Genomic DNA, 14835 nt, shown 5'->3' with positions numbered 1-14835 from the left:
GTCGGCTCTGTTCAGTCCTGGGAGGAGAATGAGAACCTGACCAACCTCAGCTGGAAAAGTGCCTGGAGGAGTGTGGAAGGGTACGGAGCAAGGGCCAGGGGCCTGACGTAATGAAGCAGAGGAAGACGTTCCTGGGTGGTGACGGAGTAACATGGATGCTCAGAAACTCTCAGGATGAAGACCCGTGACGAAGTGATTCGACACTCATGGGAAGTCCATGTCAGCTCAGAAACCTTTCCAGAACTGGAGAGCAAACTTCCCTCTAGGTGCTTTTCAGCCACAAATGGTCTTTCATACCACTGTCTGCAGAGTCAACAGCTGACTTTTCCAAGTGCATATGCTAGTCTGGGGTTACTTCAGAAAGCGGAAGGGGTAGAGATGCTACTCTGCACTAATTACTTCAGGGTTACCCTGTTTTCCCTGGAAATGTCAATAATTTTAATATGTACAAGCAGAAAAAAAAGCTAAAGACACCGAGTCCATCTCTAACAGCCCAGTCAAGCAGCTCTGCAAGGGTGAAGACATGCCCGCACTGATTCTCACATCTTGCAAGGACCCACTTAACTGCTGCACCGGCTCTATGAGTTAGTGGCCACTATTGGACCCACGGCACTGGCAGACCGAGGCAGAGGGCCACTCTTCTCCCCAGAGTCACACCCCTAGTGTGGCTGGGGCAGGAGTTGAACAGTGGTGTTCGGACTTGAATCTGCACCATTCATCTGGCTGTTTCTTTGAAGTGGGAAAGGGTCTAAGAAAACAGGCAGAGTAGTGACTTACCTAACCCACCCCACCTCTCTAGGAATTTGAGGGATTTTTTTTCTCTGATGGGGTCTTGCTATGCAGCCCTGACTGTCCTTGAACTTGTGACCCTGTCCAGCTAAAATGAATTTTATTATTACTATTACTTGGTTTTGTTTCTTTTGAGACAAGGTTTTTCTGTGTAGCCCTGGCTATCCTGAAACTCGCTTTGTAGACTGGGCTGGCCTTGAACTCACAGAGATCCTCTTGGCTCTGCCTCCTGAGTGCTGGGATTAAACGTGTACACCACCATCGCCCAGCAACAAATTTTATTTTTACACTTACTTATCGAGAGAGAGTGTTGTGTGTGTGTGTTCACGTGTACATGCCGTGGGGCCCATGGGGTGATGAGGACAATTCTCAGGAGTCAGTGTTTGCCTTCCATCACAGAGGTCCCAGGGTTCAGACTCAGCTCTTCAGACTTGATGGCAAGCACCTTTACCTGCTGGGCCACCTCACGGACTCCAGCAGATTCCCAAAAGCTCTTTGCCATGTACTGCTTACATTCTATTTACCAAGGAAACCATGGGACACACACACTTGGACTTACTTTGATATTTAAAAGTCAGTTTTGTTATCACTGTCTCTTGCACAGGGAAGATGGGAAGACAGAATCACTCTGAGATTTTTGGCTCCTTTTGATCCTATGTAATTGAGAATTTTGGTTATTGGAGGTCACCTCCAAAAATATCAGGTATAGATCAAAATAAAGATGAAAAAAATGTGAGCCAAGCTTCAGATTCCCACGGAAACTATCCACACACCCTTTGTCCCTGGAGACGACCAAGTTTACCACTGCACTATGGCAAAGTACTTCTGACATGGGTTGCAATCAGGGCGGCTGGATTTCTCTTGTCAACCAGACAACCCCCGGTCACATAGAATGCAGCTAACCATGATGGCTCCCTCTCTGTTTTTTAAAGAGGTCATCCAAGGGAGCCTGCGGACAGAAGGTGGGGGAGAGCCGGACACGTGGAGGTGTCAGGGGATAGAAATGCAGGCAGGCTGAGGAGAGGTACCCTGGCAGGCCATGTGCTCTTTGAGATCAGAATCTACATGCAGGCTGTGGGTCAATTCTTGACATGGCTGGAAGCAGCTCAGTGGAGGTCCAGGAACGGTACCACAGCCAGGCTGCATGTGATGTCACTGGAGAGGAAAAAGGTGTGAGGCCAGAGGGTGAAGACACAGCAAGGTGAGATAGCAGAGTGGGCTTCTTGCACGGGCAGAGTGCTTAGTGCTTTAGACTCTGGCCCAGGCTGTGCCCAGTACGGCTCTCCTCTGCCCGTAGCCTGTGCCTTCTGGGGTTGGGGAAACCTCTCACAAGTTGCTTTGTTTAGAGACTGTCCCCACCCCTCCACCTCCCGCATCTGTCCTCTGGTTAGAGTTGTGTGAAGCGGAAGACAATTGGGGGCTTATTAGTGTCCCAGGGAGACGTGTAACTTGTGCTGCTAGGACCCAAACAGCGAGAGTCTTAGCAGCAAACTCCAGCGGAGTAAGGACTGAGGAATTGTCTCACCTAATTACAGGGAATGGCTCTCTTTGTGTTTGTGATTCGGTACGGTTGTCCGATCGCTTTTGATCGCTTTTCTCCGTTTGCTGGCTCAGGTCATGCTGGAATTGTGCTAATTAGAAGAGAAATGGACAGAGTGATCCTGTCAGCCCCGGTTACTGGTGGGGACAAAGCAGAATATTATTCTGAGGCAATGTTTTGTAAGAGCCCTTCTCCCGCTCTCATTAGGAGGAAGAGGCCCCCAGGAGGGAAGTTCCCAATGCTTGGCCTGGCTAATGGAGCATTGGGGTGTTCTTGTGCTAACTAACAGGCTCTGCTAGCACTCATGCCAACCAGGGGCCTCACAGCTGCACCTGGTATCACCTGAAGCCTCCAACTGTCCTTGGTCTAAAAGAAAGTGCCGGACAAAAGGTGGGAAGGTTGAGGGCCTTTTCAGACACAGGGACATACTTCCAATGTGGCCAAGATTCTAAGTGGGTATGAACAGCCAGTTACAGGATAGTCAGAACTTGCGAATGAACTTGGAGAGACCTCTGCTTGCCCATTCAATGGGCTGCTGGAATAGGGTGGTCTTGGATCTCTTAAAGGAAGGAGAAGACACAAAACAGAATATGACTTCATGCTTGGAGATAAAGATAGGCCAAGAAACCACTTATTTGACCCCTGGGAGCCAGATATCTTGGCCTACCTGCCCCCTTTCCAACCTGTGGTCCATCTTCCTGCAATGTCATAGTGCTGGGGGACACGGGCTTCACTGCAAAGCAGTCATGGGCCTCCCAAATGCTGTTCTGAGGCTGCAGAGTCAGTGGGGAAATTTCACCAGCTGTATCTTTACTGTCCTGATTTGAGTGAACACACAAAAGCTACAATAACAAAACCAACACCAAGGAGCAGCTAGCAAATGCCTACTTCTAATTATAACAAGGGCCAGATGTCACGGCACACACTTTTCATCTCAGCACTTGGGAGGCAGAGGCCAGCTGATCTCTGTGAGTTCGAGGACAGCCAGGGCTACATGATGAGATCCTGTTTTTGTTTTTGTTTTTTTAAATAAGGGCTAGTGAGATGACTCAGTTGGGTAAAAACACTTGCTACTTAGCCTGATGACCTGAGTTCAAGTCCCTGGACCTACATGGTAAAGGGAGAGAACTGACTCCCAAAAGTTGCCCTTTGACCTCCACAAACACACACAGTGAATGACCAAAAAGTTTTATATTATGGAAAATATGTTTTTAAAATAAAAAGATAAAGAAAATTAATGAGGGTGCTTTGTAATTAACAAAATTAATACCCTATGTGAGCTGTCTATCACTTCGTTTTTCTTAAGCTGGAGTGCTTTCTCTAGAGGACATGCTCTGGTGAAGACAAATCCATGACCAACAGGGGACAGAGTGGCCCAGGTGAGCACTTCTCTTCTCTAGGTCTCACACAAAGAACTCCTACTAAAGCAGATGAAGATGTCTTCCATGAAGACTTGGAAGAACTAGATACGTATGATGAAGACACAATCCCAGAAGCTTGTGCTATTACAGGGCGGTTAAGATCTGGACTCAGATTACTTAGGTGTGATCCTGTGATCTGCGGCACAGGAATGGCACATTGAAATGTTGGAGGCATGATGGGGAAGGTCATCTCCCGTGGGGTCGCCAGGACTTACAGGAAGAACAGGTATAATATGTGCGAAATGAAATGGGGGCTGAGACTCTAGCGGCATGGGTAAGCAAGGCACTGCTCAGAGTAAGAAGAGCTGGAAGAGAGACTTTTTGGGGAGAAGAAAGAATCCAAACTGAAGGATCAACCAGGTTGTCATTTTAAACTGTCGTGTTTAAACGTTTAAACCCGGGGACAGAGATGGACCTTTGACAATACACACAAGGTGGCATCAAAGCTTTCTAAAGGCTCCTACTGGGTCAGGGAATTTAGCAGTAATGGCAGGAAGGCTGGTGGGGCAGTGGACTTGTCACTCAAGTTGTACTTTCGGCTTTATATATGCAGCTTGGCCCTTTAAGGGAAAAATTGAACCTCCTCTACAAGGGACACATTTATTATGAAGACATATTATTATACACAAAGTAGAATCCTCTAACATTCTAAAATACATATGCATACTGTACATAAATTTATATTATCAATATAAAAATACATCATTAACGTTTCTCAGGATGACAAACACAAAAACAATAAATATCACAGTTCTACAACATCTACTTACATGAATTAAGTGCTGGTGAACAGGATGACAGTAGAAGGAGGCCACAGCAGTTCCAAACACCAACTACTGGCTTCCCACTACAGACGAGTGGTTTGGGGAGCTATCCCAGTATTCTCCACATACCTTTCAATGTCCCCAAACTCTGAAAAGTGCCTGATGTCATCAACTCTCAAAATCAGAGTGAAGAAAAAAATCTGACATATGGCATTATTTTCTGATCACTCGTATACATTCACTTTAACCGCATTTAGTGAGATAAAAAATGTCAATCACAGACTTAAGCTTAAAATCAACTGGCCCTTCTAGGGAGTACTCCAGCAGAATGCTTCTCTCCTCATACTTCTCTTTTGTGGTACATATTTCATTGCTTTTTCCTTTTAAAAAGTAAAACTGTGTCGATCAAATAGCACTAATAAAGGGGCAATCCAACATCAACTCTAGCATTAGGCACAAGTGTCAAGAATGGTCAAGGGACCTGTTGTGAACCTCACAAGTACTGTGCCCTAACAGACACACACGACACAGACTTGGCCACAGCTTCTCCTGTGCCCAAACTCCCAATGGATGATGGCCACAGAGCTTTTCTTCCTACAATAATGAGGGAACTCTGTGCTTTTCAAAATGTGAAAGACTAGATCTAATGCATTTTACCCATAGGCAAGATTTTCATACTTTAGCAGACATATACAAGTAGCAAAAATAGTCTATACCTATGGGTATGTTTTTACCATGTAAGCGGAGTATGTGATACGTGGCTAAGAGAAGGAAAAGGGGGTAAAGCGTTGTTACCAGCCGACAGCACACACTAAGTCAGTCCAGGTTTCTTGTTTTCAGTGGAAGGGAACTCTTACAACCATGTCCTCCCACTACCAGGTCACACTTACTTTTCCCTTACAAATGTAAGGAGACTAACCAGAGTTCCTTCCATTGCCTTCACACTAGTCTGGAGGTCTAGAACTCAGGGTGACCCAGCATGAGCCTTTTATTCTAGAGAGTCACTACAAGAGCTTCACCTGTCTGGAGTCAGACCTGCAAAGTGGGCCTGGGAGTGGGGAAATGGATAGTGCTAAGGGCGAGAGTGTCATTGGAGGTACAGACTTAAAAAAGCAGATGTACATTTCAAGAAGGTTGTTTCCTTCCGAATGGAAGTCATAGAATCCGTTAGCTCTGTAGAGTTCACAGGTAAGGATGCACAGTCTGGTCCAGAATGTAGTTGGTCTCTGATGTCCTCATCATGAATGCTTCTTAAGAGGTCAAGTACAACTCAACAGAACCCACTAAGCGACACGTCACTACTGACTTTGCCATTACAGAACTGAAGGAGTTCTAAGATCCTGGGACTCCTCAATCACTTTTGGAAAGGACCTTTCGGAATGCGAGACCTCTACGTTACCAACATCCAGAGCTACAGAGCCAACTCAGGAAATGGCAATGATCCTTGGGTAGAACAGATTCTTCTCTTGCTGCCAAATGTCCTCAGAGGTGCAGAGTGCCAGGAGCAGGGGAGAAGGGCAGTCTTTCCCCAGGAAGCACACCATGTGCGCCATCAGAGCGACACTGGGAAGGGAGCTTGCTTGTGGTCTTCAGGACACTTGTGCTGGAGCGGCTGCTACTTCTTGGGTTTCTCTAGGATGTTCAGGAATTTCCCTCTGGTCATCTCTCTGGCTGCAATCATAAAGTAAACCAAGTAGCAATGAGGATCAGAAACGGAGAAGGGGATCACAGGAAGACTTAAGTTCCACATGCAGACCCAACTGCCCCAAAGTTGTCATCTCACTTCCACACCTTGTCCTGAGCACCTGCACTTATAAAGACATGTTGTATGGAAAAGTATACTGGTAATTAAATCAACTGTATACCAAACTGCTACCCCAATAAATTCAATCCCCACTCGTGTTCTAGCAGAGGGTAACAAAACCACCACTGACAATTATGACTGGACAGCAAATCTCAGGTCGGCAACTGTATAAGGTCCAGGTGACAGGGGATGGAGGGTGATTATCAGCTATCCTTACAACAAATCACCAGGGAATTCCCATAAGTCCCTCTGTTTGTCTCTCAGCTCTAATGCTCATGTTCACTATCTTACAGCGTTTGTTCTGGGAGGCTAAAATCCAACTAGGATCAGAATCTTGTCTGGACTATTGGTCTCTGCCCATCTAGAAAGTCAAATCAAAACCAGCGATCATGTACCCCCCACTCCGAGCCGCAGTGGGAGGCCCTGTGTGCTGTACTACAGCAGGGTTTATATCCCCTCAGTGCAGTTCATCTGGGATGGTGTAATAAAGCAGGGTTTATAGGGCTTTGGTCTTCCCGCTTGGCATTGTCAGCCCGTAGGTATTTAATAGAGCCTGGCAAGGTTTATGTGTCTTTCTCCGACTTTCAGCGCCGTCGATCTCTGAAACCTAGCTACTGCTAGGTTTATTCAGCTACTTTCCTGTATGTCAGGCTCCAAAGTAAAAGGAAAACATTTCCCAATTAAAAGGGCCACCACTATAGAAGCCCCCATTAGAGTTCTGTCAAGCAAATTTTCAATAAGCATGTGCAATGTAAACCACCCCACCACTCCAGCCCCATCTTCGTTCCACAGAACCATCTTTTTAGATCTTTTAAATGGATTTAACAGTTCTCAAAGGTTCTGATGGCTAGGCTGAGAAGCCAGAAGTCTTCCAGAACTATGCAGTGGATATAGGGCCGTGGTGTCCCTGCCTCACATGTCCATCTTGGCCAAAGAAAGGAAGTGGCTAGGGAGGTACCAGCAGTAATGGAAGGGATGTTTGCCCCATCTTCTTGTTGCCTTTATCTAGGACAGAGCAAAAGACTCGAGACACACCCTCCACTCCCACCAACCTAAACTTAACAGCGGCCTGTCTGCCAGGCCTGATGGTAAAGGCCTGTAATCCTGGCCGGGGCTGGGTAACTTCCTAAAACCCAGTCCTAGAATAAAGTGAATAAAAGAAGGCCTGGGGGTAGCTCAGCTGTAGAGTGCCTGTCGAGAGAGGAGCAGGCTCCATGTTCACACACTGCCCGCACCCCAGATCCTTCATGTACACCTGCCATCATCGGCTTCCGGCATCATCAGTCCGCCCTCGCTGGTGTTCACAAGCTCCCGAGCTCCAGCAAACGGTGGAAATCCCGTCAGGTAGGAGGGCAAGTTCAGGGAGAGCTGTCTCAGTGCTGTCCAAGCCTGAATCTGAGCCTTCCTTGGTGGTTTACACAAGTTTTGTACACGTTTCCTCTACTAAATGTCGGAATTGAGGAGGCCTGTTGAGTAAGTCTGGTCACACACACAATAACAAACAAGAGAAGAAACAAGAAGTAGCTGGGCGGTGGCAGGTGGATCTCTGTGAGTTCGAGGCCAGCCTGGGCTACCAAGTGAGTTCCAGGAAAGGTGCAAAGCTACACAGAGAAAACCCTGTCTCGAAAAACCAATTAAAAAAAACAAAAAAAAAAACAAAAAAAAACCCACAAGAAGCACTAACACTTCCTTTACAGTCGGTTACGCCTAGACAGAGGCTTTCAGGGAACCCGTCTCTCTATGGTAGGTTTTTATTTCCATTTTTCTGTTATTTCCCAAGAAAAAATCTTGAGACAAAGTCTCTACACGGCTCTGGCTGGCCTGGAACTCACTCTGTAGATCAGGCTGGTCTCAAACTCGCAGAGATCCACCTGCCTCAGTCTCCCAAGTGCTGAGATTAAAGACATGTACTACCTACTAGGCTCAGAAAAAACAACAATAAATTTAGGTTTATTTACTTTGTGTGTGTGTACACAGCATCCACAGAAGTCAGAGGACAGCTTGTGGAGGTTAGTTCTCTCTTTCCATCCTGGGTTTAAGGGACTGAATTAAGATTGTAGGCTTGGCAGCAAGTACCCTTATTGGCTGAGCCATTTGAAGAAAGTAATGCCAAATTAATGGAGATCGGGGTCAAGGACTAACTGCTCCAGAGGAAATCCAATCAACTACTTAGCCAAGGGGAGACAGCAAGGTCATTTTATAGAGAATTCAGGACTTGGGGTTGGGGATGCAGCTCGGTTGTTTGCCTAGTACTACATAAACTGAGTGTGCAAGGCTGTACTTACAGAGGGAGTGAGAGGCCGGGGTGACTACATGGGGGGGAAATCAAAGAGAACAAAAGAATCTGAACTCATTTCAAGCGCAGCAGAGTAGCTGGGCAAGCCTCAGGCTGGATAGTCTCTAAGCCTCACCATCTTCCTCTGTCTAGCAGGAGCAGCGGAGCCCATCTCTCTACCTTCTACTGTCAGTATAGTGGCGATCGATCACTAACAATGGTTTTTAGAGATGGCAAGTAACCAGTTTTGTTACCCCCACATTTTCTGAGTGAATGAATGGATGAATAAGGGAGATCAGAAACCTCAAAACTCCATTGACAGAATACCTACCCTTATCTTTACAAATTTAATTTCCTTATACTTTCGGGTAGAGCGGCTACAAGGGTTAACTGCCTACTCTTGAGGGTAAAGTATAAGAACTTAAAACCCAAACAGCATCAAACCAGCCTGTAGTGTGGCTGGAGGCCAGTGTGGAAACCAGAACCCTGACACACTCTGATTTCATTGGTGATTTCTGCTTGCTGGTGATTTCAGACTTCCCAATTCCTTACTGTTATTTAAAATAATAGGGGTTTATCTTTATGTGTGTGAGTGTTTTGCCTGTATGTACGCGTGGTTAGCGCCTGTAGAAGACGGGAAAGGGTGTCAGATTTCTTGGAGCTGGTGTTATAACAGTTGTAAGCTGCCATGTGGGTGCTGGGAACTAAACCCAGATACAGTGTAAGAGCAGACATTGTTCTTAACCACTAAGCCATCTCTTCACCTCTCGCTGTTGCCCCAACCCACAGTGAAAGACTGACCTGAGTGTGCTAAGACTTAGAATCTCAAGACCCAAATATTTGAGGGCTCAAGAGTTTAAAAGGAAAACTAGGCAGAGAGTCTGAAGTCTCTCAGTGGTAAATTTTCCTTGAATTTAACCACTCCTTTTTTTAACAACTCCTCCACTCAATCATTCCACCCCCTTCGACCTAACCCAAGTACACAGAGTTGCAGGAAACCACAGTAAAAGAAGAAGTAATTCACAAGACATCATCTTCTACATGGGAGGGGAAGTTTCCCTTCTTGCCAGTCCCATATAGGAGATATACGAATGCATGACATAGCGGCTCCCTAAAAGAGGACTGTGTCCTATAAATCAGCTCCTAAACACCAACCCCTTTTTGTGCACAGAGAAATTGCTCCGGGTCAGGGGCTGCTCCAGAGCAAGTGGCCTCCTGTTCACCTGTCATGAGGAGTGTTAACATTTCTGATGAATTCATACAGCCCTCATTTTATTCCCCATTTCTTTATCCTTGCTCTCTGGATCTGTTGCAGTGAGAAGATTTTTACCCAACCTTCTACTGTAATCACCGCCCGCACACTGCACCCCCTAAACCTAGTGGAATTGTTTAGTGATGCCAACCGCGCTTTTAATTTGCAAGACATCAGACACAGAGGTAATTTATACCAACATCTGTTCATTTTTGACTTCTGAAACAAACGTCGCACATGCTGTTACAAAATCCCATTAGGAGTAAGGAGACAGCCTTCTGCTACTGTTTCATATTCCTTACACACACACACACACACACACACACACACACACACACACACTCTCTCTCTCTCTCTCTCTCTCTCTCTCTCTCTCTCTCTCTCTCTTCTAGGAGGGGTTATATATGTAAATATATTTTGCTAATGTATTCTCACCAAAGGATTTCAACTCTCTCGAGGACAGCCTTCAGAGCTGCTGCTTACTCTCAGGGGTAAGGAAGCCCACCCCTCCCCTCCTTCTTCCCAGTAGTTATAGTTTGTTTTCTTCTGGATAAATGCCTGAGGTAAGATTCTATGTTCTTGAACTTGGTACTTTTGGTTCCTCCATTTTCTCTTGGTTCTTCCCAACACCTACAATGTGTTACAACAGAAAACAAGGGCAGAGCTGGAAGATGCACAGTCAGAAAGTGCCTGCTGTGGAGCTGGGGGACCTGAGTTTGGTCCCCAGAACCCACCTGAAAAAGCTGAGTGTGGTGGTGCAGACTTGTGAGCCCAGTGCAAGGGGTGGAGACAGGTGGAGTCCTGGGGCTCACCAGTCAACCAGCCTGCAGTCTTATCTGGCGAGTTCCAGACTAGTGAGATTTGTCTTGGGAAATAAGGTGGACAGTGCCTGAGAAAGAACACCGAGGCTCCCCTCTAGCTTCCTCATGCACATCTGCTCATGTACCCGCACACATGTATACTCAGCACACAAAAGAAACAATCCTAAGAGCAAGGGATATAGCTCAATAGTAGATTGCTTGCCTAGCAGGTTTGATACCTAGCATCACACATATATAAGGGAAGGGAAGAGGGAGAGGGGAAAAGGCCTAGAAAAAAGAAGTAGCCAGAGAGAGTTTTATCTAAGTTAATGAAATTTGTATTTTTGCTTTGGGGCCTATTGTCTAGAACTACCAGCTTGAATGGGAAGGCAACATTAGTACCATTGTAATAACTATGCAAGAGGGGCCCAGTGGTCATCAGCCACTAGACTATGGGATGTGCTGATGAGAAGCATGACACCATGTCACACCATGATCTACAAGCTCTCCCAGACAGTGCACAGGTCACAAATGGAGACCCGCACAACAAAGACTCATCACAGGGTTATTGTGAACTGCTGCTGAGTGTGGGGAGGAGGCCATTCGTACATGCAGAAAGCCAGCAACTGGCTGGACTACAATCAACTCCCAGCTTTATGTTGTGTCTACCCCCTTTGTAGTCTCTCCCAGGCTGCCAGGTTCACGGCAGCTGTAAATACCCAGGTATACTTGAAGAGGTCATGGCTGAGGGGAGGATGCTAGCCTGCTTACTCTGAAAGAGCTGTGGGGTTAATATAATCTCTTCCTTAGACCCTTCAATTCCCCCATTTTCCATTTAGCCTTGCCTCTAGTTCCCACTCCAATGACTAGCCCCAAACTGCCTTCCCTGCAGTAAATTTTCTGGTGGCTGGGTGAAAAGATTCAGTAGTACAGATTGATTTCTTACCAGTGAGGGGATGAGGGATTACCAGAGGCCCCTGGTTAACGAGATTGGGTGCAGAATCTCTCTTGAGACCAGCCCTCTCTGCCAGAGCCTTGTACCTTTTGTCCATGACATATGGGTTTCATTACGGAAAGATTTTTCAGATTATAACTTTGAGGCAATTGCCTGCTAAAATTCTGCTCGACTTTTATGTAGGGAACAATGTAAAGACTAAGTAACTTTTTAATGAAATAGAAGAAACTCATAAAATGTTTGGGCCTCAATTTCAATCTACTTTAAATATTTTGGTGCTGCAACGTAATTAAAAACACTTGCAAGGTGGAGAAGAATTATTCCCTACCCCTCTTGTTTTTTCCCCTCACCTAGAAGAGTAACAACCAGCAGCTTTTAGGAGATTCTACTATGAGCAGTCAAGAAAACAAAGGAGGCAACCTAACACTGTGACAGGACAGGTCTCTTCTGTATGCAACAGAATACAGAAACTTGAAACTCAGTTCCTACCTTGAGCCCGGAGCCCTGTGGGCAAGACTGGTCTATCTCTTGACGCTCCAGACTCCTCCTCTGTTCAAGGTGGGATTAGCACACAGGTCACAAAGGTCACACAGGCATCCGTAAGCGCTCCCTACTGTCAGCATATCGTTCTGTGTCTCAGTCTTCAGCTGCACCACAGAAACACACTGTTCTATCACTGCCGCACTCATGTGCCCACTGTTCTGAGTCGGATTTCCTCCCTAGGTTTTTGGTCAGCCCTGGCAAGCACTGGCATTTTCTTAGCTGTCCACAAACAAGAAGTACCATGTCTGTACTAAATAAACAAACATACAGCACGAGGACTAGCAAAAGGAAGCTTATTATTTAATCTTCTTTTAAAAATAATATTTATTTTAAAATGAATTTTACTCATTTAATGTGTAAGTTTGCCTGCATATTTGTCTGTTGCCCGTGTACATGCCTGGTGCCCACCGAGGTCAGAAGAGGGCATCAGATCCTCCTGGAACTGGACTCACAGATGGTGATGGATCACGTGGGTGTTGGTAATTAAAGCTTGGTCCTCTGGAAGAGCAACAAGTTCTTTTAACTGCTGAACCATCTTATTATTCTTAAAAGCTCGTCAGCTATAAAACAGTAACAGGCATACCATGCATCTGGATGGCACATACTCTGGAGGCTTGAACCGTGCCAAAAGGAGGTCTGTCAATCACAATGTTGATGACCTCTCACGGGCTTATAGATGACTTCAATAATCCTGAAGAGAAGGTTCCACTTACACTCCAGTGTCCACTTTACAACTCCCCCAAAGTCAAAGAAAGGCTAGAATACGCCTGACAAAATCAGGGTGTTGAAGGCTCTTCCTTGAAAAACATTCTTAGCTGTCTGTCATGTTTTGATCCCATTTCTTCTATCATAATAAACAAACATGATAGGAACAGAAAAAAACCAACCAACCGACCAAATACAAAACCCCAATCCTATACCCCCTACTGGAATCATGTTGGGTGTTAGAAGCAATTATCTTCTTTACCTGTACTAAGAGTTACTTAGAACAGAAAGGGACACATAGAAGCCTGTTTATTTAACTAGCTTTGCAGAGATCTTTTGTAGATACGGTTCAGTTTGTTATTAATTACTGTTTGACTCTGAACCTGGAATGCTCTCTAATAGCTACAACCAGAGAGAGCTTCACTGGTTGGCCAAAGTGTATACCATGCAGAAAGCATGAAGGGTGTGGGTCCTCAGGAATGTCAGACACAGTGGGCCTACTATGTGCCAGATGCTTTCTGAGAGACTCTTCTGGAAAGCCTGCTGCCTTAGAGGAGAAGCCAGGCGTTAACAGATACTCTGGTGCAGTAGAAGAACAGGCAGATGCCAAGGGGACTTGTAACGCTGATCTCTGTTTTGTGGGAACTGGCAAGTTTTCCTGCCATGATGGTAGGCAGCACAGCAGTTCCTGCTTGCCAGCCTGAGGCTGTTCAGGTCAGATCTCCTCTGGAAAGAGGAACACCAAGTGATCAATAACCCAAGTTTAATCCAAGAAGTCATAGCACAGGGAAAGTCAGGACTTGATGAACAGGTAAACAAATGTGGACAGTTTCAATATGGAAAATAATTTTAATAGTGTTTCATAACAGAAGGAGGGAAAAGAACTGAAATAGCCAGCCAATAGATTTATTTTCAGACTATAAGACATCAAGCAGGAACATAAAATATAAGACGTGTCAGCCATGATGCCTGGTGACTGAAGGCAGAAGCAGACGAATCTTAATTGTCAGGCACTTGGAAAAATGCTGTCTTCTGGTGAGAGAAAACATGTTTCTACATCAACTCTGCTTGCTCAGAAGTCTTTTAAGAGTAAAACAAGACTACACTTGGAATATGCAATCTTACCTCCTTCTTCCTACTAAAAAGCCCCAACCCCCCCCAAAAAAAACTTAAAGATCTGTATTCCAGAAATGAGAGCTAACTACTTCTTATTATGTGTTTGAGACCAGGTCTCACATGGCCCAGGCTGGCCTCAAATTTGCTGCACAGCTGAGGAACTCCTGATCTTCTTGCCTCTACCTCCCAAGTGATGGAATTACAAGTACGTGCTATCAAGCCTGTTTTATGCAGTGCTGGGGATTGAACCCAGGGCTGCATGCACACTAAGCAAGCACTATACCAACTAAGCTAGATAGATCCCCACACCGCCCCCCCCCCCTTTTCCAGATAGGGTCTCATGTAGGCCAGGCTAGTTTCCAATTTTCTGTGTAGCAGCCAAGAGCCAAGGATGTCAAAGCCCTGATCCTCCTACCTCTGCCTCCTGTGGGCTGGTGGGATTGTAGGAGGTGCCACCATACCCTGCTCATTTGGTTCCTCTCAAGGGTAAAGCTCAAGTGTGTGAAAAACGAGACCAAAGCAATAAATTACACTATTAGGATAACAATTTGTACCAGATCAAGCTGATGAAAGGATATGCTGGCTGTACTTTCTTTTTAGATTATGGATTAGCCTATAGAAAAATGTCTGCCATAAATCAAACAGTGAAGGGGAAGATGAAAAGGAATCTCACTTACACAACTTAAGTAAAACATAGCTCTCTAAATAAATGAAGCTAGGTTTCTTCTGTATCCCAGAATCTAATCAATATTTATATGTATAATTCAGCTATTATTTGGCTTATTGGGAAACGTTATCATTATTTACTATTTTCTACAAAGAAATATTTTCCAGTTTCAAATAACTCTGTTTTTATGTTAAAAAAATTTAA

The 14835-nt window shown here is 45.4% G+C and overlaps 1 protein-coding gene across 3 annotated transcripts in view; it reads right to left on the bottom strand.

Moving 5' to 3' along the window:
* Positions 1-4111: 4111 nt before the first annotated feature.
* Positions 4112-14835, bottom strand: part of Lin52 (lin-52 DREAM MuvB core complex component) — an 87385-nt gene continuing 76661 nt past the window's right edge. For 2 of the 3 annotated variants that reach the window (XM_036206482.1, XM_036206481.1), the window contains one exon: positions 4112-6185. In XM_036206482.1, coding sequence (XP_036062375.1) covers positions 6130-6185 — 56 coding nt within the window. In that variant the 3' untranslated portion in view covers positions 4112-6129. The remainder of the gene's footprint in view (positions 6186-14835) is intronic. The other variant, XM_036206483.1, reaches the window with a different exon arrangement.

The sequence above is a fragment of the Onychomys torridus genome, chromosome 14, assembly GCF_903995425.1.
Source record: "Onychomys torridus chromosome 14, mOncTor1.1, whole genome shotgun sequence".
NCBI classification, from domain to species: Eukaryota; Metazoa; Chordata; class Mammalia; order Rodentia; family Cricetidae; genus Onychomys; species Onychomys torridus.
Note: the sequence above shows the minus strand (reverse complement) of the source record. Positions and strands in the feature narration are given on the sequence as shown.